The sequence below is a fragment of the Gastrolobium bilobum genome, unplaced genomic scaffold (assembly GCF_033153095.1).
Source record: "Gastrolobium bilobum isolate Gb01-03AN ecotype WA unplaced genomic scaffold, APGP_CSIRO_Gbil_v1 utg2831, whole genome shotgun sequence".
Classification (NCBI taxonomy): Eukaryota; Viridiplantae; Streptophyta; class Magnoliopsida; order Fabales; family Fabaceae; genus Gastrolobium; species Gastrolobium bilobum.
This window is the reverse complement of record NW_026899212.1, coordinates 577457-598429: the sequence shown is the minus strand read 5'-3', so window position 1 is coordinate 598429 and position 20973 is coordinate 577457. Positions and strand designations below refer to the sequence as shown.

Here is a 20973-nt window from a genome sequence, read left to right as displayed (position 1 = left end):
ATTCATGTGCGCGCACGAAGCACAATTACAGGTAGCAACGCACTACTTTCCAAGGTGCAATATTATTATTTTTCTTAATTATTAATTTTAAAATCACAACTTGATAAAATGAAATCATTGATTAATAGAAAGTACGACTCTTCACACGCTGCTAATGATGGAAGTGCTATACCCATTCTGGCCATCAAAGAACCTTGACCACAGCATCACCCCTCCATACTTCGGTGACTTCTTGATCACCGGCAAGATTTGAGACGTCAACACATCAGCAGGGATGTAACCGCTGCCAGCCGCCGCCGGAGCTGCCGGCAAGCCCAAAAATATCTGGCTTGCAGGCACTGAAGTTGTCCACCGGTTCCATGAATTCACAAGGTTAGTTATGTTACCATTAGCATACGCACACGGAGGATTATTATAGAACTGAACCCAAACAAAGTCAAATAGCCCTGTGTTAAGGGCAGTGCCCAAGAATTCATCAGGAAAAGGACATTGAGGGGCAGCACCTAGGTACACCCTTCTTCCTTTACGGCTATATGACTTGAGAAAGCGTGCAAGGTGCTCCCAGTTTGCTGTGGAACCAAGTTCAATGTCAAAATCTATGCCATCTAACACAGCATCCCCTAATGGCCTTGAAGATGACTTGCCACCCAAGAAAGTGTTCCACAAGAATCTTGAAACGTTTCTAGCATCCTCAGGGGAAGATAAAGAGTAGCTTCCAATTCCACCACCAATAGAAAGCAACACTTTGATTCCTTTGCTTTGGCAATCCTTGATGTCTGCACTAAACTTTTGGCAAGAATTGGTTGCAGGGTTGCAGTGACCAGCAAGGTTCATTTCAGGGGTTTGGCCATTGCCAAACTTGTTGAGAAAAGCTATGTTTACATGAGTGTATAACCCAGTGGCACATGCTTCAGATAGGGTTCCCTCGTTTCCGTTTTGGCCCCAGTAGATGGCTATGCCACCAGCATGAGAGGTTCCAACAAGAGCGAGGAAGAGAAGGGGAAGGAGGAGAAGAGACAAAGCATTATGAGAGTTTTTTGCCATCTTTCTAAAAGTGGGTTCGGGTTTTCCCTTTGAAATGTTGTGTGAAGTGTTCCTTGCATTTGTGATATTTATAGGACCAAAAATTCACTAGTTTGAAGATTGGAACGAAGGTTCGTTGATGAAAGAGTGGAAAAGGTCAAAGAGCTTAATGGTTTTCAACAACTCTCTTTTATAAATACACTTTTTGGTCCTCAACGAATTTTACGATGTCGGTTTTAGTCCCTAACAAATAAAAAGTTATTCGTGATTTCTAAGAAATTCAAAATGGACCCATTTAGTTAAAATTGTGGTTCCTCACAAATTCAAAAAAGACCAACATTAGCCCCTCAACAGGACTAAAATGGGTCCATACGAATAGCTTTTTTTGTTTTGCTAGGTACTAAAGTAGGCATCGTGAAATTTGCTGACCCAAAATGGTATTTAGTCTTAAATTAATTCGTAGGGTACGTGCTGTCTATCCACTGTCATTGTCGCTACTTGAATTCGTCTATGTTTATCAACCAATTATAAGCCAAAAGTTGACAAGAGGGGTACCTATTGAAGCTCAAAAGAAGAATATTAATCTTGTTTTTGTGTTATGTTTTATAATAACATTTGTGAATTTTAATTGCTTTAAAACTGAAACCAGAACATTCAATTACATTTACATGACGCCATGAGTCACTTAATTAACTTATAATATATACAGTTAATTACGTAACAAGTCAGAAGAAGCATTCACTGCAAGCATGCCATATTCCCCTATTGTATTTCTGCCAAAATATATGCTGAACAACAAAAAAGGAGAAAATTTATAGAGCCCCTACACTTCTAGATACTCAAGCTGAACTCTACTTGGAGTTTTTAATGTGTTAAGGCACCATGTGATAAACAAATTCATTTCAGTTAAACTTTTTTCTGATCAAAGATGCATTGATCTGAATTAGATGCATTCAAGTTATTATAGCATCGATTAAACTAGTAAAAACATTCGCTCACGGTTTACTACTCTGGCCGTAACTAATTCTGGTTGAACCGATAAAAATTAAATGTATTTTTTAATATTAAATGATAAACTCATACAAATTCATAAAAAATTGATTAGATAAAATTTTAAATTTATGTACAAAATTATATTTTATGTTGTGCAAATAAGAGGTTGAATAATAGTAATTTATACTTGAACTTCTAAAGTTTGACATTTGGTTTTTATTTGATTAAATTTTTTTTGATTGAATTAAAAAAATAAAGAAAATCGTTTCTCCTTTAAGTTTGGGCCAATTTAATTAATTATTTGATCATTTAATTTTTCAAGATGAGTGGGATTATAAACTTGGTGAATTCGCTGACTTTTTCAATCAAACTGACCAGTCCAGTTTGTTATCACGAGTCTGTGATGCATTTATAACATAGCAATATATGTATTTTTGCTTTATAAATAACAATAAATACATGCATATTATAAATTTCAATTTATGAATGTGTATATATTATAAAACTTATTTTATGGATAGATTATCATGTATGCATGCATAAGGTACGTTATGAATCTGAATTTGCGATAATCAAAACCTAGAGTAGTGCTAAAGAATAGTAAAGAAAAATATTTGCGTTAGCTTAGGAATTGAACCAATTAGCTTTTTTTCAAATTAATTCAAATGTTTAAATAAGATTTGATAATGATGGGTGTGATATATTAATGAAGAAATCCGATAGATATTAATTGAGTCGATTTTGTGGATTAATTTATAAATGCGTTTGGTACAGGAGAAATTTTTATTTATTCGAGAATCTTGATTTTCAAAAATATGATTTTTACATTCAGTTTATAATAATACCCGAAAATTTAAATTTTAAATTAATTCAGTTTCCCGAGAATCTTCCAAAATTTCGCGTAACACACACGGCCTAACGGTGTAGAGATAATATATAATCGTCTTAAAACGTCAAAATAATAATCCAGTCCGCAATGTCTGCAAGAGAGTGCTTTGTAAATGGGAAAATGAAGTTAACTTGTCAACGTCTGACTTCCTCATCCTCGATTCCCATTTGGTGTCAAAACCGCGGCATGGTCAACTCAGTGTATTCATTATTTTAGAAAGGAAAACTTTCCTTTCTTTCTTTTTTTTCTTTTTTTTTTCCTCTTCAAAAAAGAAAGGAAAAATGCTATAAGTGTATATTCATCGTCATATGAGTTGAAAGAATCGGAATGTGGGTGTGAATTTATATAAAATGAAGTGAAAGTAAAAGTAATTAAAAAAAAATATTGTGCATGAATAAAATAATATATGTGCAGTGACATTATTCTTTAAAAAGGAGAAGTTTAGGGGAACAAGTTTACTGCAAGAACAAATTGAAAGGAGAAGTTTTGAAGATGTCAATTAGTTGACATCGACAGAGAGTAGTAGAAGTGGTCTTCCATAAATGGGTTTTTATCTTCTAAAGTAGTCTTCCATAAATGTTTGACCAAAGTTAGATAGAAGAACAAGATAAAGAGTAAGGAATTTCTGAGTTTGACAGGTTTTTTATATTCTAGAGATTAGATCATTTTAGTCTATATATGTTTTTTTTTTTTTTTTTTGATACATTAGTCAATGCTTTTTTTTTTAAAAAAAAGGTGGTATATCGTATACCGTTGAAAATAGGGATCTCATATCACCAAGACACTAACTATGTCTTCCGAGCCTCGAAGGCAATCGCGGCTTTAACCTCGTCATGAGAGTGTGCATGTTGATAAATGGGTTAGGGTAGCTTATACGAGTCTATGAGCTAATTTATATTAGGTGAAATTTGACTTATTACAAATAATCAAATAGAATAGATCTAGATTTTTTTTAAAATCTATTTAGAAAATAAGTCATAGGTTTTTTTTTATATGTCGGACCTATAAATTCACAGGTCACTTATATCATATTATTTATTTTAAATAAAATAAATAAAATTATTATTTTAATAATTTTAAATAATAAAATAATATTACTTTAGTTATTTTTTTAATTGTTGAATGTTTAATATGTTTAAACAGACTAAGAGACCTAGGTCTAGACTTTTATTTTTTAAATATAAGTAAGACCAGACTTGTAATTTGGGCCTACACAAACTAACAGGTCAGGCTAAACATAAGGTCTTTTACATAGACCTAGCATATTTAAGTCAAAGTTCAGCCTATTTACACTCTTAATCCTCACTGTACGTATATACTGCAGGAGAGAGAGAGAAATAGGAAACAAAATAGTGAAGTAAGCGTTGGAAATTTGCAAAGAGCGTCCAAATACAATGCATGTAACAAAATTTAGTTTCTGAACATTGAGTTCTGTTCAGAACGTTGAGTATTTTTTTTTATATACAACTAAAAATTCAACACATAACGTAATCTAAACTATCTAAACCGCTCAGCATTAGACAGAAGCAAAAGTCGCACACGTGGTTCGGTGATTTGTCGATGATCCATTTCATTTGTCACCTCTGAATTAATGAACCATCACCAGAATTAGCTTATTCCATCCTTACGAATTGGATTCATGTGGATGTCAAAGATGGATTTTCAGTTTTTATTATTATTTCTTAGAGGTTTCAGTTTATTGTAAGCTTAAGATAAGATAATGTACATTTTCCAAATATTCGCGCTTTAATATATGGTTGAAAGTCCGTCACTAGTGGGAGTACTGTTACTTTACTTTTAACGGGTAATCAATATTGGACGTTTATTCCCCTAGCTTCTATTATTGCATGAGTTACATTAATCGAGTATTTTTGCTTTCCCTTTCGAAGGTCATTGTACTAGAATTTGAGTTTTCCATTCAGCCCGCAGAGGTCTCACCAATGGTTTGCCTCTTGCTAGGATTAGGAAAATAGTTATTCTCCATACTATAGCAGGGATGGTTAAAGAATCTTGCGGTGTTACCAGTTTCCTTAAAATATTGGGAGCATATATGGATACACCTAACAATAATCCGTAATTCAAATGACTTTCACATTTGATATTCATCATCTGTAACCTGTAGAACGTGTTATTTTGTGAAAGTAAAATTTATGAATTTTTCCTTAAAATAATGAATTTTTTTGCAAGTTCTTGGCAAAAGAAGTGAAATAAATGACGAGAAAAAAATTATGTATGTAGCATAGTTTCAAGACATAATGTATTGGAAATTTAATGTGTGTGTTTTCTCCCAATATAATTATGATGAGAAACAAATTCATTACATGTTTGTAATATATATATTAATTTATTTTTTCATTTTTCTAATTACTTGTTTATTTATACTTACCCTTATTTATTTATGATATGAATTTAACATGTTTATATTACTGTAATTAATATAATTAGCTTTAAGGTAATACTTATCACCCAAATTAATCTCTATTATAAAAACTATGCTATTTTATTTTACTTTTTAACTTGAAAGAATAACACCTCATGAAAGAGGTCGTTAATATGAGATAAATCTGTCGCGATCGAGTCTACTTGTTTGCCTATTAAAATTTGGTGGATTCAATTTTGAAAATTATTCACTTAATTAATTTATTTTTTGCTTAGTCTGATTAATTAAACACAAGTTAAATGGATCGAATTCATTTAATCTTGGGCTGGCCCATTTATCCGTGATATTTTTGGGCAAAACTAACGTTAGCTTTTCTTTTTCTCGAACAATACTAGCAACTACAAAGGCAACCAGCGACCAAAAAAAAAACAAAAAATAGTAATAATTAATATTTAAAATATAACAAATAAACAAAATTTTTAAGGTATTTTTATTTAAAATTAAAAATAACAAAGAAAAATTGGAAATAAAATATTCAGAGCGTGAAACACGTTCTTCTAATTTATTTTATTTTTTGACCTAACTCAACTCTAATTATCTCTTTGAGGCGAGTTGGTTTTCTTTGGTATCCCCACAAATTTTGACTCTTTGAACTAGTTACAAGACTAATTTGAAGTACGGGGCGGGTCAGAGATGATGAAGATTTTTAAATTACTCCCAAAGATAACATGTAGGAATCGAATCGAGGCTCCTTTCTTTCCAATGACTTAACTCTCTTGTTACTAACTGAGCTACCATTATTTGGTACGTTATTTTATTTTTTACTTTAAAATATTTGAATAAAATTTACCCAAAAAAATTATTTGAGCACTTCCTAATTAAGATATTACCTGACAGGGTTAATATATACGTCATGATTCAATATTTCAATATTGTTAATTTTATGGGCTTAAAATTGAGTCGGCCATGTCTTAATTAACATTGGGATAAGAATTGGGTCAATTCTATACTTTGATGCAAATATATAGAGGAAAATAAAATCAACTAGCCTACCTTTAGTAGGTTAAGGGAACTACAAATATTTTCATTGAGTAAAATTTATTTTGGAAAATCATTTATTCAAGTGTGCCCCCTTGAGAGTGAGCTCTAATTGTTATAAGGGTGATATTAATTTCATGTTAAAGGAAATAAGTTATCTCAAGTCCTAGAGATAAATATGTAAGTCTCATTAATTACCTCAAAAAGAAAATAAAAAGCTGCACAGTTATCAAAATATGTGTAGAAAAAAAAATTAATCTCATATAACATGAGAGTAGTTTTTTCCTTATTATAAAATTATCATTTTTCTTTACAATATTGTTTAACCCAATCACATAATGTGAGTTAATAAATTATCGTATGCAAAAAAATTCACAATTCAACGTGTAAAACGCAAGTAATAAATTAATCCGAATAATATTCACAATTTCATGATTAATCATGCTGATCTCTATCCTCGAAACTCAATTAAAATGCAACCAGTGAGTCGCGATGGTATATTTTTCTTGTATATTCTTAAGATACAGACGTTGACTTTCTAGCCTAATACATTTGTCTGTTATATTATTGAAAGGAAATTCTAATTTCTACCTTATTTTTAAAGCATTCTGGTATTACAAATAAGATATATGACATGGTGCATTACTATTAATTATTTTCAATAAATGGTAACAGATTTATAAACATCAACATGTGAAAAAACTATCAATTTAATATATATTTATTTAAAAAAACCAATTAAACTTAAAAATTTAAACGATTAGGTGAATATTTTTTTATTATATTATTCATCTTTTATGCATTTTCATAAAGTAATTTTTTTTTTCGCTGAATGCATTCTGGGGGAGGGGGCTGAACCTTTAGCCATCACTGTTCCCCCGCACTCCGGATTAGTCCCATAGCCGGCTCAAAGAGTCGAAGCTCGTGGGGATACCGGAGGGAGCCAACTCGTCTCAAAGAGATAATTAGGGTTGGGTAACTCCAAAAAAAAAAAAAGTAATTTTTTTTTTAATATTATACTATTTTTTAACACACTCAAACCCACGAAAATATTTTTTGGGTTTATAATATGAGTAATACACAGATTTTTTTATGGTTATTTTATTAACTTGTGCTTAAATTAAAAAAAAAATTATTAAAAAAAAGTGATAAGGATCGAATTCTAAACTTCTTGAATAAAAAAAATTCTTGTATTATATTAAGGAATTAATTCTCTCAAAAACTCAAAATATCATGTAAAGATATTTTTTTATATTATATTTGTTAGATCGTATTTTTTCTAAACATGCTTGCATTTTCTCTGTTTGCCTTTGGGCCATTGAATAATCGGTTGTCTACTAAGGCCCATATGTTGACAATTGATAATTCACCTGCACATAGAAACGGTGTCGTTTTGTTTAGCTGAAAATGAATGATAAAATATCTCACCTACTCTCTTATCGTGTCACTGAGCATTTTATACGGATGTTAAAATCTTTTAGTCTCTCTCTCCTCTTTCTTTGTGTACAATTCGTTATCTCTGAAAAGGTTGGAACTTAGGGTTTGGAACGGAGGTTTGAGAGTGAGATTTGAGTGAGAAATATCGAGTATCTCATCTCGGTGTAGTTGAGAGTTTTGTTCCTGGTGGTGTGGCGCTTCATTTAATCGGTTTTTCTTTGGGAGTTGCTATCTTCCAAGATTGACGGTGGTTCTGATGTTGAACTCTCTGTGCTGTTGAAGAGTTCTGGAGACCGTGTAGCTGATTGCACTGGTTTGGTGGTGCTTGCTTGAAGACGGTGATATCTTGCCCTTTTTCTGTATAGTTCTTTTGTATCTTGTTGAAAAACCGTATGTAAATGTGCTGGCTCCATTTAGGTATTTTTGGTATCTCTCTGTAAATAGTGAGTAGGTGATGTGTTTACCTTTATTTTTATGCATGTTGTGTTTACTGTTTGCATATGTAAATATCTGAACATATCTGTACCTGCTATCTGTTCTGAATAAAGTGTATGCTAGAGGGTGTTTGACCCTCTCTGGCCAACTTGGATGTAGGAAATTCTTGTACAAAGAATTTCTGAACCAAGTATAAATTTCTTGTGTGTTGTTTCTTATGTTTTCTGTTTCTGTAAGTTCGATCAGTGGGCTGATTCTTGGTAGCTTTATACCGAGAATTATAACAAGTGGTATCAAGAGCTTAGGTTCTTGGTTCTTTTTCCCTTCTGGTTTGTCTCTGTTTCTGTTTCGTGGTCTTTGTCTATTTCCCTCTGGTCCTCGTGTTTTCTGTTGCTGGAAGCTGAAGAGGATGGGTATCACCAAGGTTGAGGTGGAGAAGTTTGATGGGAGGGGTGACTTTAACATGTGGAAGATCAAGATGATGGCTGTCTTGGTCCAACAGAAGTGTGAGGATGTTGTTGGTCCTGAAAAGGATCTTCCTAATTCCCTAACACCTAAGGAACTAAAAGACTTAATGGCTCTAGCTCATAGTCTAATTGTTGTAAATCTGTCTGATAGTGTCCTTAGGCGTGTATGTAAGATAACTAATCCTAGAGAGCTTTGGGAAAAGCTTAAGGCTCTCTATCAAACTAAATCTGCCCCAAACAAGATGTTTTTGAAGGAGAAATTTATTTCCTTCAAGATGGATCCTTCTAAGTGCTTGGAGGACAATCTTGATGAGTTTAACAAACTCACCTTAGATCTGGATAACGCTGGGGCAACTGCCTCAAATGAGGATCAAATTTTGATCCTCTTGAACTCTGTTCCAGATTCCTATAGGGGTGTAAAAGATGCTATAAAATACAGCAAAGGGGGAATGGACTTAGATGAGATAACTGAAGCTTTGAGAGCAAGGGAGGTTGAATTACTCTCCCATAAAAAGTCCCATGCTGAGGGGCTGGTTGTGAAGGGTAAAGGGAACAAGAAGGGGAAATTTAAAAATAAATGGAAGGGAAACAATAATGTATCCCAACCTAACCAGAACACACAAGGCAATAAAAATAAAGAGCAGCCAAAAGGTAAATTTACCTGCTGGTTGTGTCATAAAGAGGGGCATATCAAGAAGAACTGCCCTGAAAATAATAAGGGAGCTGCAAAGGCAGCAACTAAAACTGAGTATGCAAATTTACTTAGTGGGTGTGAGGGTGCTGAAGTCCTTATGGTGTCTAATAAGGGCTTTGAGGCTGAATGGGTTATGGATTCGGATTGCACTTTTCACATGACTCCTATGAAGGAGTGGCTTGCTGGTTTAAGGTTCCAAAAGGGTGGAAAGGTCCTTATGGGGAATGACCAGGTCTGTCAAATAGAAGGGATTGGGGCTGTCAAGTTTCTAATGGCTGATGGCAGCCATAAAATCCTCAAAGAAGTGAGGTATGTCCCTGACTTGAGGAGAAATTTAATTTCTCTAGGTATGCTTGACTCAAGTGGGCTGTTATTCAAGAGTGAGCAAGGTTCACTCACTGTTCTTAAGGGTAGTGAGATTTTAATGGAAGGAAGGTTAATTAATGGCCTGTACATATTACAAGGCCATGCTGTTTCATCCGAAAGCTGTATAACAGCAGCCAAGGATGATGAATCTGTTCTCTGGCATAAGAGAATGGGTCATATCAGCAACCAGGGTCTGTCTGAGTTATGTAAACAAGGTATTTTAAGTCCTAAGAAAGTAACTTGTGTTGATTTCTGTGAAAATTGCATTTTAGGGAAAACACACAAGTTACCATTTCCTAGTTCTTCAAATTTTTCTAAATCAGTCCTTGATTACATACACTCTGATTTGTGGGGATCTCCTAATGTTCCCCCTTCGCTCTCTGGTTGCCATTACTTCCTTTCTATTGTGGATTCATATTCTAGAAGAGTATGGACCATGTTCTTGAAGCAAAAGGATCAAGCCTTTGATAGCTTCAAGAATTGGAAGACCCTTGTAGAGAATGAAACTGATAAGAAAGTCAAGGTCCTAAGGACTGATAATGGGCTTGAGTTTTGCAATAATCAATTTTTTGATTTTTGCAATGAGCATGGTATTAAGAGGCACAGAACTTGTGCTGAAACACCCCAACAAAATGGGGTGGCTGAAAGGATGAATAGAACCATCCTAAATAAGGTCAGATGTATGCTGGCTGAATCTGGTCTCCCTAAATCTTTTTGGGCTGAGGCTGTTTCCACAGCCTGTTACCTTATAAATAGAAGCCCATCCACAGTTATAGGTCTTAAAACCCCTATGGAGCTTTGGTCTAGTAAGCCACCAAGTCTAGGACACTTAAAACCATTTGGTTGTCTTGCATACATGCATGTAAAACAAGATAAGTTGAGTCCTAGAGCTGTTAAATCTGTCTTTGTTGGTTATCCTTCAGGTGTTAAGGGATATAAGCTATGGCTCATAGCTGAAAGGAAGTGTGTCATAAGTAGAGATGTGATTTTCGAAGAAAACACATTCTATAAAGACATATCCAAACTGAGTGACAAAGAGCATCTACCTAGGACTGTTGAGTTGGAGGTGGAGCTGCCCAACAATACTGGGCAGCAACCTGATGTGGCTGAAAATGAACAACAGCACACTGTTGCCGAAGTTCAAGATGATGGGAATGACATTCCCATTGAGGAGCATGATGTGGAACTGGATAGAGATAATCTAGAGGATTATTTGCTATCTAGAGATAGGACTAGGAGGAATATAAGACCTCCAAGTCGTTTTGCACATGCAGATGTCATAGCATTTGCACTCCAAGTTGGAGATGTGCTGGAGTTTAATGAACCCAGCTCATACCAAGAGGCTATGAGGCTGGATTCTAAAATTCATTGGCTAAAAGCCATGAAGGAAGAGATGGAGTCTCTTGAGAAAAATAAGACTTGGGTTTTGGTGGAGCATCCTAAGAACAAGAAGGTGATTGGATGCAAATGGATTTTTAAAAGGAAGCCAGAAATCCCAGGTGTTGAAGCTGCCAGGTTTAAGGCAAGGGTTGTTGCTAAGGGTTTTTCACAAGTTGAGGGGGTTGATTACAATGAAATATTCTCCCCTGTTGTGAAACATGTTTCAATTAGGCTCATACTTTCAGTTGTTGCAATTCATGATTTAGAATTGGAACAATTGGATGTCAAGACTGCCTTCTTGCATGGCAGCCTTGATGAGCTCATATTCATGGAGCAACCCGAAGGATTTATAAAAAAGGGGGCTGAGAACAAAGTGTGCCTTTTGAAAAGGTCCCTTTATGGGTTAAAACAAGCCCCTAGGCAGTGGTATAAGAGGTTTGATGATTTTGTTTTGTCCAAAGGCTTTAATAGGAGTAGTTTTGATCATTGTGTGTACTTTAAACAACTGCATGATGACTGTTTTATCTACTTACTGATTTATGTTGATGACATGTTAATTGCATCTAAGGACAAAAATGAAATTAATAATCTGAAATCATTGTTGAAAAAGGAATTTGAGATGAAGTTCCTTGGTCCAGCCAAGAGGATACTTGGCATGGACATTACAAGGAAAAGAGATGAAAGGATATTGACTCTCTCTCAATCTGAGTATGTGAAAAAGGTCTTAAAGACCTTTGACATGTACCTGGCCAAACCTGTAAGTGTTCCCCTTGCTGGTCACTTCAGGTTAAAGGCTGTAGATGGTGATTTAGCCTCGGATGAGGCTTCTTTTATGTGCAATATTCCATATTCTAATGCTGTTGGATGCCTAATGTATGCCATGATAGGTTCTAGGCTTGATATTGCTTATGGTGTTAGTGTAGTAAGTAGATACATGAGTAAACCATCTAAGGAACATTGGAATGCTGTGAAATGGTTGCTTAGATACCTTAGTGGCTCTGTTGATTGCTGCATTCATTATACTGCTCAAAACTCAGTTAATTGTGATATTACTGGTTATTGTGATTCTGACTATGCTGCTGATCTTGATAAAAGAAGATCTCTAACTGGTTTTGTTTTTTGTGTGGGAGGAAATGTGGTGAGCTGGAAAGCAAGCTTGCAACACATTGTGGCACTCTCCACAACTGAAGCAGAGTATGTGGCTCTCACAGAAGCTGTCAAGGAGGCAATGTGGTTACATGGAATTGTCTCTGAGTTGGGTCTAGGTAATGACCCTCCTAAGGTATTCTCTGATTCTCAATCTGCCATACACTTGTCCAAAAATGGTGCATATCATGAAAGGACCAAGCATATAGATGTTAGGTTGCATTTCATAAGGGAAATAATTAGTAATGGTCAGGTTAGTGTGAATAAAATACCAACTGAAATTAATCCTGCAGATATTTTAACTAAGACTGTTCCTCTTAGTAAATTTAGGGAGGCTCTAAATTTGCTAAAAATAAAACCTCCCTAAATTACATGCATTGCATAGGCCTTGGGTTAAACGCCAGGAAAACTCTGGTGTGCACTTTATTCTGTTGTATGTTTAGCAAATAGGTGGAGATTTGTTAGATCGTATTTTTTCTAAACATGCTTGCATTTTCTCTGTTTGCCTTTGGGCCATTGAATAACCGGTTGTCTACTAAGGCCCATATGTTGACAATTGATAATTCACCTGCACATAGAAACGGTGTCGTTTTGTTTAGCTGAAAATGAATGATAAAATATCTCACCTACTCTCTTATCGTGTCACTGAGCATTTTATACGGATGTTAAAATCTTTTAGTCTCTCTCTCCTCTTTCTTTGTGTACAATTCGTTATCTCTGAAAAGGTTGGAACTTAGGGTTTGGAACGGAGGTTTGAGAGTGAGATTTGAGTGAGAAATATCGAGTATCTCATCTCGGTGTAGTTGAGAGTTTTGTTCCTGGTGGTGTGGCGCTTCATTTAATCGGTTTTTCTTTGGGAGTTGCTATCTTCCAAGATTGACGGTGGTTCTGATGTTGAACTCTCTGTGCTGTTGAAGAGTTCTGGAGACCGTGTAGCTGATTGCACTGGTTTGGTGGTGCTTGCTTGAAGACAGTGATATCTTGCCCTTTTTTCTGTATAGTTCTTTTGTATCTTGTTGAAAAACCGTATGTAAATGTGCTGGCTCCATTTAGGTATTTTTGGTATCTCTCTGTAAATAGTGAGTAGGTGATGTGTTTACCTTTATTTTTATGCATGCTGTGTTTACTGTTTGCATATGTAAATATCTGAACATATTTGTACCTGCTATATGTTCTGAATAAAGTGTATGCTAGAGGGTGTTTGACCCTCTCTGGCCAACTTGGATGTAGGAAATTCTTGTACAAAGAATTTCTGAACCAAGTATAAATTTCTTGTGTGTTGTTTCTTATGTTTTCTGTTTCTGTAAGTTCGATCAGTGGGCTGATTCTTGGTAGCTTTATACCGAGAATTATAACAATATTATTTCAAAACCTAATTAACTTAAATTGTATATTCTTTTTAGATATATCTCCTGATTCATCAATTATTCAACTAGTTCCGTTTGAATCCTGTCCAACTCATTGAAGAGTTTAGTACGTACATATTTCATTTTCATAGTTTAAAACAGTGGAGAGGAAAAAGGAATGTTCGTTAGTGATTCAGTTTATGTCATTAGAACGACTGCTTCAAAAACCTTTTTGTAAAACGTCGATTTTGGTGTGCTCTACTTTACTGGTTACACAGAGAAAAATGGACACCAAAAGCAGCACATGACAAAAAGGAAGATATGGAAAACCTCCAAAATGTTGAGAATCGTGTGAAGAGGTTGCAGCCGAAGCTAAACGTGTTCACTGGGATATATAAAATTATCAATCTGGCACTCGAATCAGCGGGTGACAAGCACGAAACTGATCTCCTGCCAAATGCCATAGTTTGAAAGGTCTCTGCTATCTGCACTAGGTAAGATTAATCGAAAGAATAAACTTTTAATTTAGTAGTTTTCATTTATTTATTCTAACCAAACAACGAAGTGCGCATGGTAGATTTTTAAATTTGGGAATTCCCTCTAATCTAGTACATGGGGGTTGGATCAACTACAATAAGGATTGCTGAATAAGACATGCCAATGCTTTATTTTATTTACTTTCACTTCCCCTCGAGTACTGCTGTAAACTAACGCCAGAAGCACAAGAACTTTGAATTTAGATAGATACTTTACTGTAAATCTTGTTTCCCTGCAATTTGCTTTGAATCTTCACCCTTTTAGCTTAATTTTGCACGTTTATCTTATGAAAAAGGTTCAGTAGACTAGAGAACGAGTGATAGCTTAGTTAGCACCTCCCTTGGTCTTTGATATTAGAGGGTTCTTGGACAATCTCTCTCTTTTTCCTCGTCCAGTAGGTATTTCCTTGGTTTTCGTCCAATAGAATATGAACCATGCATGGGAAAAGAATGCACGTTTTTATTTTTATACTCATTACATAATATTATCCGTCTAGAAAAATGTCTTGCCATCAATCTCATTCCCATTATAAATAGGTTGCTTCTCTTGCCCTTACTGTATCAAGCTAGCTAAACAAAGAAAAACCCAACATACCTCACAAACATGGCTTCCGAAAGGCGAGCATTGATCCTTAGTCTCTTATCCCTCTTCACATTCTCCTTCACCATCATGTCTTCAGAGGCATCCACCGGTGGGATTGCCATTTATTGGGGCCAAAACAATGGCGATGGCACCTTGACCACCACATGTGACACTGGAAACTACGAGATTGTGAACCTCGCTTTCCTTACTAGTTACTACCTTCGGTTATTACAGAACCCCAGCATGGAACTTCGCAGGCCATTGCGGCGACTGGAGCCCTTGTACCAAACTACAACCTGAAATAGAACACTGCCAGAACAAAGGTATCAAAGTGTTCCTTTCACTCGGAGGTGGAATTGGAGAGTACTCCCTCTGCTCACCCGAGGATGCAAAGAATTTTGTTGAGTAGCTCTAGGATAACTTCCTTAGTGGCAAATTTGGTCCACTAGGAAGTGTCACTTTGGATGGCATTGATTTTGACATCGAAAAAACAGAGTATTATTGGGAAGACCTTGATAGGGAACTAGATACTCTCAGACAACCCAAAAAATTCTACTTGTCTGCAGCCCCACAATGTCCTACTAACCCAATTTATTACCTCTGCAAAGCTATCAATACTGGCCTTTTCGATTATATATTTGTTCAGTTCTACAACAACCCTCCTTGTCAATATTCAGCGGGTAATCCTTCATCGCTTTTTCAAGCATGGGATGCTTGAACCTCGTTAGTTCTACCCAACAACTCGGTATTCTTCGGACTACCAGCAACGCTTGATGCAGCTCCAAGTGGGGGTTATATAAAACCAGAAGTGCTGATTTGTGATGTACTTCCCTACATAAAGAAGGCTTCCAACTATGGAGGAGTTATGCTTTGGGACAGATTCCGTGATGTTCAATCTCAATACAGCGATAAGATAAAGCCGTATGTTCCAAAAGATGTATTGCAATTCATGACAACAGTATCGGACGCAATACATGAGTGTGTGTCCGCAGCTCTGCACTGCTTCCTACCAAAACAATATTAGAATACAAGCATGGGCGTGCAGACTATATGCTTTGCATCCTATGTGTATGTGTGGAATAAATGACTTGTTAATTACCTTTGAGGTATATATCTAGTCAAGCTTTGTTTTCCTAGGTGCTATGCATATGTGGCCAATCAATGCGAATCAAAGCATGTTTGATCTCGTGTATTGGATTTCGCATTGAATAAAGGTTATGTATGTATGCATACAATGTACAAGGGTTCCATTGCTTGGTGGATCGAATGCCATGATATATTCAAGGTTTTATATAACTTTTTAGTTCTTTGTGATGGATGACAATAAGATTCAAATTATATTCTTACATATATCCTTTAGCGGACACTATCAACAGATACAAAGTAGTAAAATCACTTCTGTAAAGAGTATAATAGCGAGTAGTATATTCTTTGGAGGATACTTATAAGCAGCTTTTTGTTAGTACGTGAATCCTAAGATCAAGATCTTTCTCAAGGAATGGTTGATTTTAATTTCTTTTATATTCTAATCCTTAATTCTTGAACAGCAGAGTAATCAAGCCTTAAAACTGAAGTAAAGTCTAAACGAATTTAAAATTGTAATTGATTTGTTTTTACTAAAGTTAACTGAATTATTTATTCAACAAAGAACATCAATTACAAAACTCTGGAGTTCTTAAATCATGGATTTCCCTAAGGGGATGTTTGGTACGGGAGAAATTCTTTATTATTGGGAAAAAAATTTCCGAAATATGATGAGAAATTTTTTGGCCTGGGTAAGTTACAAAAAGGTGTTTTGTAGGCAAAAAAAATTTCGTGAAAGATGGGTTATTTTTACTAAGACTATGTTTGGTTGATGGTGAAATATTGATGAAAATATGTAGTGAAATTATGAAATTACCCATTATGTTAAAATATTGAAACTACGCTGTCGTGTTTAAGGCCACAAAATTTTTATCACATCTGTCGTGTTTCAGACAAGTTGTACTGGAAAGTAGACTTTTTCAGGGCATTTTTGTCTTCAAATTGTAAAACGTGTTTCTCCATTCATGGGATTAAAATAATACCATGGTTCAAATGACATTTTTTTTTTGCCATAGTCTAGTTCAAAACGATTTTCACGGGAAAAATAATATATCGGTATTTTTTAACTTCAACTCATACCAAACATGGTAAATATATTTTATCTAACACACTTTTCCAAGATTTCTATCAGACTCTCCATACCAAACACCCCCTGAAAGAAATTCGCATCCCTGCTTATTCCCACTGCTATAGCACTTTTATTGCAGAAATTGAACTAATAAAGCACTCACACTGGAATTTCCCATTTCCAGTGTTAAGACCCAAATCAAATTCCTTCCAAAGGTAACTTAATCAATTCTTTAAACGAAAATTCAAGTTCCTCCTTTAGTTATCCCTAACCAGAAGGGTTCGATTCACAAAACAAAACACCACTTGATTTCCAAATCACAATGCATGCAAAGAACGTTCAAGACTCTTTCCCAATATTTCTTGAAACTAAAAGAATTGCTAATCAAATGAAATAAAAGAGCTTAACAGTGTTCTGAAAATTAAGGGATTATCCACTCATCTCGAATTCCAGAAAAGAGAAAATTAGCAAACCATATTAACACAGGACAAAACTAAAAATTCTAAAATTGCTTCTACATGCATTACCAAATGAGAAAGGAAAAGAAAATTAGAGTACAGTGAAATACATACCATGTCTTCACGTCTTCACGAAAATAAAAGTTCCTAAACTAGAAATAGTTAGAGTTGCAAAATCAATACTTGCATGCAGTTGTTCCTTGGTCTCTCCCAGAAAGAGGCTTTGTCAATACTTTTTTCGTTCAAGATTTTTAGAGGTCAGTTACAACGAGCTTAACAAAAGGTTCAAGAAGGCTCAAAAGGAATTAACTTTCTAAACTAACAACTAAGAAGTCTTAAGTCTCCCTTCTTTTCTACTCAAAAACACCTATTTAACTAAAAAAAAAAAACTAAACATCTCAAAGATGCAATGCTTCCCATTCATTCAATGACTCTTCCCACGACTCAGATTCATTTCAAAAGGCATCTACCCACATGACCCTTTCCTGCATTAAAAAGATAGCAAAAAAATGAGTAAAATCTGCTTCATGTTTTTTTTAGAGGGCCACTTGCAATTGTGGGCTCATTTTCTCCACATTGGGCTCATTTAACCTGCACTTTGAGAGGTTAACAGCCTATTTCCATTAGAAAACACCTTGCAAAGTTAAGGAAAATTACAGCTAACACTTTTACCCTTATATATTTACAAAAATCCGATAATAAAAAGTTAATATCAATTAACTAAGAAGTAGCAAAATCAATATATATATATCACTCATCAATTTTTCATTATGTGTTTAATGATAGAAGAATGACATGTTTAATTTGACTAACAGATATGTTTCGCATGTACTACTGCAGATTTGTTCGTGACTTGTGCTGGAGAATTACTCGACTGCAACTAATGTTGGGATAGCGTCCCTCAAGGGGTAGTAACCACAGGAAGTCAAATGGAGCACATCATTAAGTGCTCGTCTTGGCCCATATTAGCTCCTTCACCCACATGTTGGTCCTGTTCTAAAGGGCCCTATGTATCATCACCTCAGCACTTATAGGTCGACCTACAGTCAACAGTGTTAGCAGAAGAATAAAAACACAAAAAACAAAGAGATGGAGAAAAAGAGAGAAACATGTATCACTTTTTAACGTTAAAAACCTCTCATAAGGTAAAAGAGTAAAAACTAGATACCTAGTCTAGAAAATCTTCCACGATAAGAATAATTGGTTATAACAATTCTTCCTTAGTAAGCACTAGAGATATACCCTCAAACTTCACCTAACAATGGTGATATTCAAAGTTTTTCTCTAAAAAAGTCTTTCATTTCAAACTTCTGTTAAGAGGAATACGCAAGCTAACTAACCATTCACCAATAATTTTATCCTTTTTATAGAGGGGGGTGACTCTTATCATCTTCCATAATCTTCTTTATTAATGGGGTTTGTTGCATTTATTGGGATGGTTATTCAAACACTGAGCCAAGCACCAATAAATGCTATACATGGTCAACCACTAAACATTGAATGAGGAACACCCCAACAACTAATACATGTGGAGTGTTATAGCTCCAACAACTTCAAGACAAGAAGTAATTTTGGAAAAAAGCGTGACTTCTTTACGGAAGGACTTAAAATGGTTAACATTAATTGCTTGTCAAGCAATGCAGGCCTTTCCCGTTGGATGAATATGAGAAGTCTGCTAAAAGAACAAATATTTGAAGGCTAAATAATGTTGTGGCGTATGATTATCAATGGGGTGAAGCTCAACGTGTCGCCAGGCTCAGCATTTGAGTGCTCGAAGTCTGGTTGGCATAGGGTTTGCTTTACTAACATGGATGATGAAACTGTATAAATTAAACTCAAAAGAATCCGAGTATTTAATTTGTTGGCAAAGGTGTCTAGGAATTTCAAAGTCCTCTACTATTATTACATATATGAAAGTGTTCTATAGCACTCAATACATTCGAGCAAAACATACTTAACGTGTAAATGATTCCACGGATATATATAGCAGAGGACGATACAGAGAAGCCCAGACCATTTCTGCATGAGTGTTTTCTCGTTAGATTCAGTGCGAATTGTAAAATCTCTATCTCCTCAAGCTTTTCATGGATGTGATAACCATTTTTTCCTTAATGTATGGTTGAATCTGTTTTGTAATTGCACTTTGTATATTTCTGTTAAAATATGTATTATGAAAGTTTCGGTGATGGAATCGTGTGGGTATAAATCGTAATATGGGGGTTGTTTCTTTATTTGTCGTGTTCCGTGCTTTACCTTTAGCTTGTTGCTCTTTAGGTGGTGTTTGGTTCAAGATTTCATAAAATTTTACCTATGCAAATCAAATTGGCAAAGTAAGAAAGTAATGTTTGTTAGAAGATTTTACAAAATTTTCCTAGGTACTGTATTTGCATAGCATTCCTTATTTGTTCATAGAAAGCAAGGCAAAGTTACTATTTAGAAAGACAACTTGAAGGTGGTATTTTACATTTAGCTAGCTAAATGGCAAAAGAGCAACCCACTAGTAGACTTAAATACCCTCATCTAAAGTGCCAATGTTTCACTTTTTTATGGGGTTATATTTGTAATTTGAAGTTATTTCCTCATCTATATTTTACCTCATACCAAACATAGACTTTATAAATCTTACCTAATTTGCCCGATAAATTTTTTTCTAACCAAACAACTTTTTTTATATTTTCCTACCAAACTCACTTTCCAACCATTTCTCTATCAATTACATTTTCCTAGTATTTAAAAAAAAATTCTCAACCAAACGCCCCCGTTAGTTCTTTATTCTTGAAAAATCGTCTCAAGTGCATGCTTAACGAACCTGAATTTTCTTTTATTCTTTACCATTTGCGATTTGGCAAGATGGGAATGACTAGAATGAATTTGTCATACCCTCAGTAATAAAAATTATATGATAATAAAATAGTAAACAATAATAAATCAAAGTTATGATTATATGTACCTTGTAGAACCATCACAAAACTAAAAAAAAGGAGGGAACTAGATGCTAAGATATTTCTCTTTACAACCTATTCTGGAAATAATAATTTTCTTGCAATGGAAATATAATGGTTCACAGGAACCCCAATACAAATAGACTAGAGAGGGAATCTAATCAGATACCAAAAAAAAGTTTGAGTCCACTGGCCCACCTATCATAGAAATCAGGGTCACACAAAAACCTACATTGTAGCCCAACTAAGCCTGATACCAACAGATGCTAAAAGCCCAACTCATCATCAAAATAATTGAAATTGGAATACTCATTAACTCGAGTAATTTTAAAACACAAAATTCATTAATTAATACTGTCCACATAAAGAATTTTTTTTAACATTCTCTCACTTGACCTATATTAATTAATTTAATATTATTTTAAAAATCATTTTGTTTTAAAAATGACTCTATTGGATTAATAATTAAATAATCATAGACATGGCCACGATTTTGAAAAGCAATATTCCAATTCAAATTCTAGCATCTAAAAACAATTCAATCCAAAATAACTCCATCATAAGAACATGGTGATCAATATACTGAAAATATCATAGCATATGACCTTCCACATTCACATCCAATGAGTATTACATATTCATAAATCATGAACCTAGTAATGTAATACATTTATTCTTATTGGTCCTCAATGTCATTTTTTAACAACA

The 20973-nt window shown here is 34.7% G+C and overlaps 1 protein-coding gene and 1 pseudogene across 1 annotated transcript; one reads left to right on the top strand and one right to left on the bottom strand.

Annotated features, from left to right (window-relative positions):
• Nucleotides 1-141: 141 nt before the first annotated feature.
• Nucleotides 142-1044, bottom strand: LOC133288328 (hevamine-A-like). The gene has a single exon (XM_061486058.1). The coding sequence runs from the start codon at nucleotides 1042-1044 to the stop codon at nucleotides 142-144; it is 903 nt and encodes a 300-aa protein (XP_061342042.1).
• Nucleotides 1045-14734: 13690 nt separating this feature from the next.
• Nucleotides 14735-15737, top strand: LOC133288336 (acidic endochitinase-like; annotated as a pseudogene).
• The last annotated feature ends 5236 nt before the right edge of the window (nucleotides 15738-20973 follow it).

Bases quoted from the DNA above. Each gene is read 5' to 3' on its own strand.
- LOC133288328 (XM_061486058.1), bottom strand. From the start codon at position 1,044: ATGGCAAAAAACTCTCATAATGCTTTGTCTCTTCTCCTCCTTCCCCTT.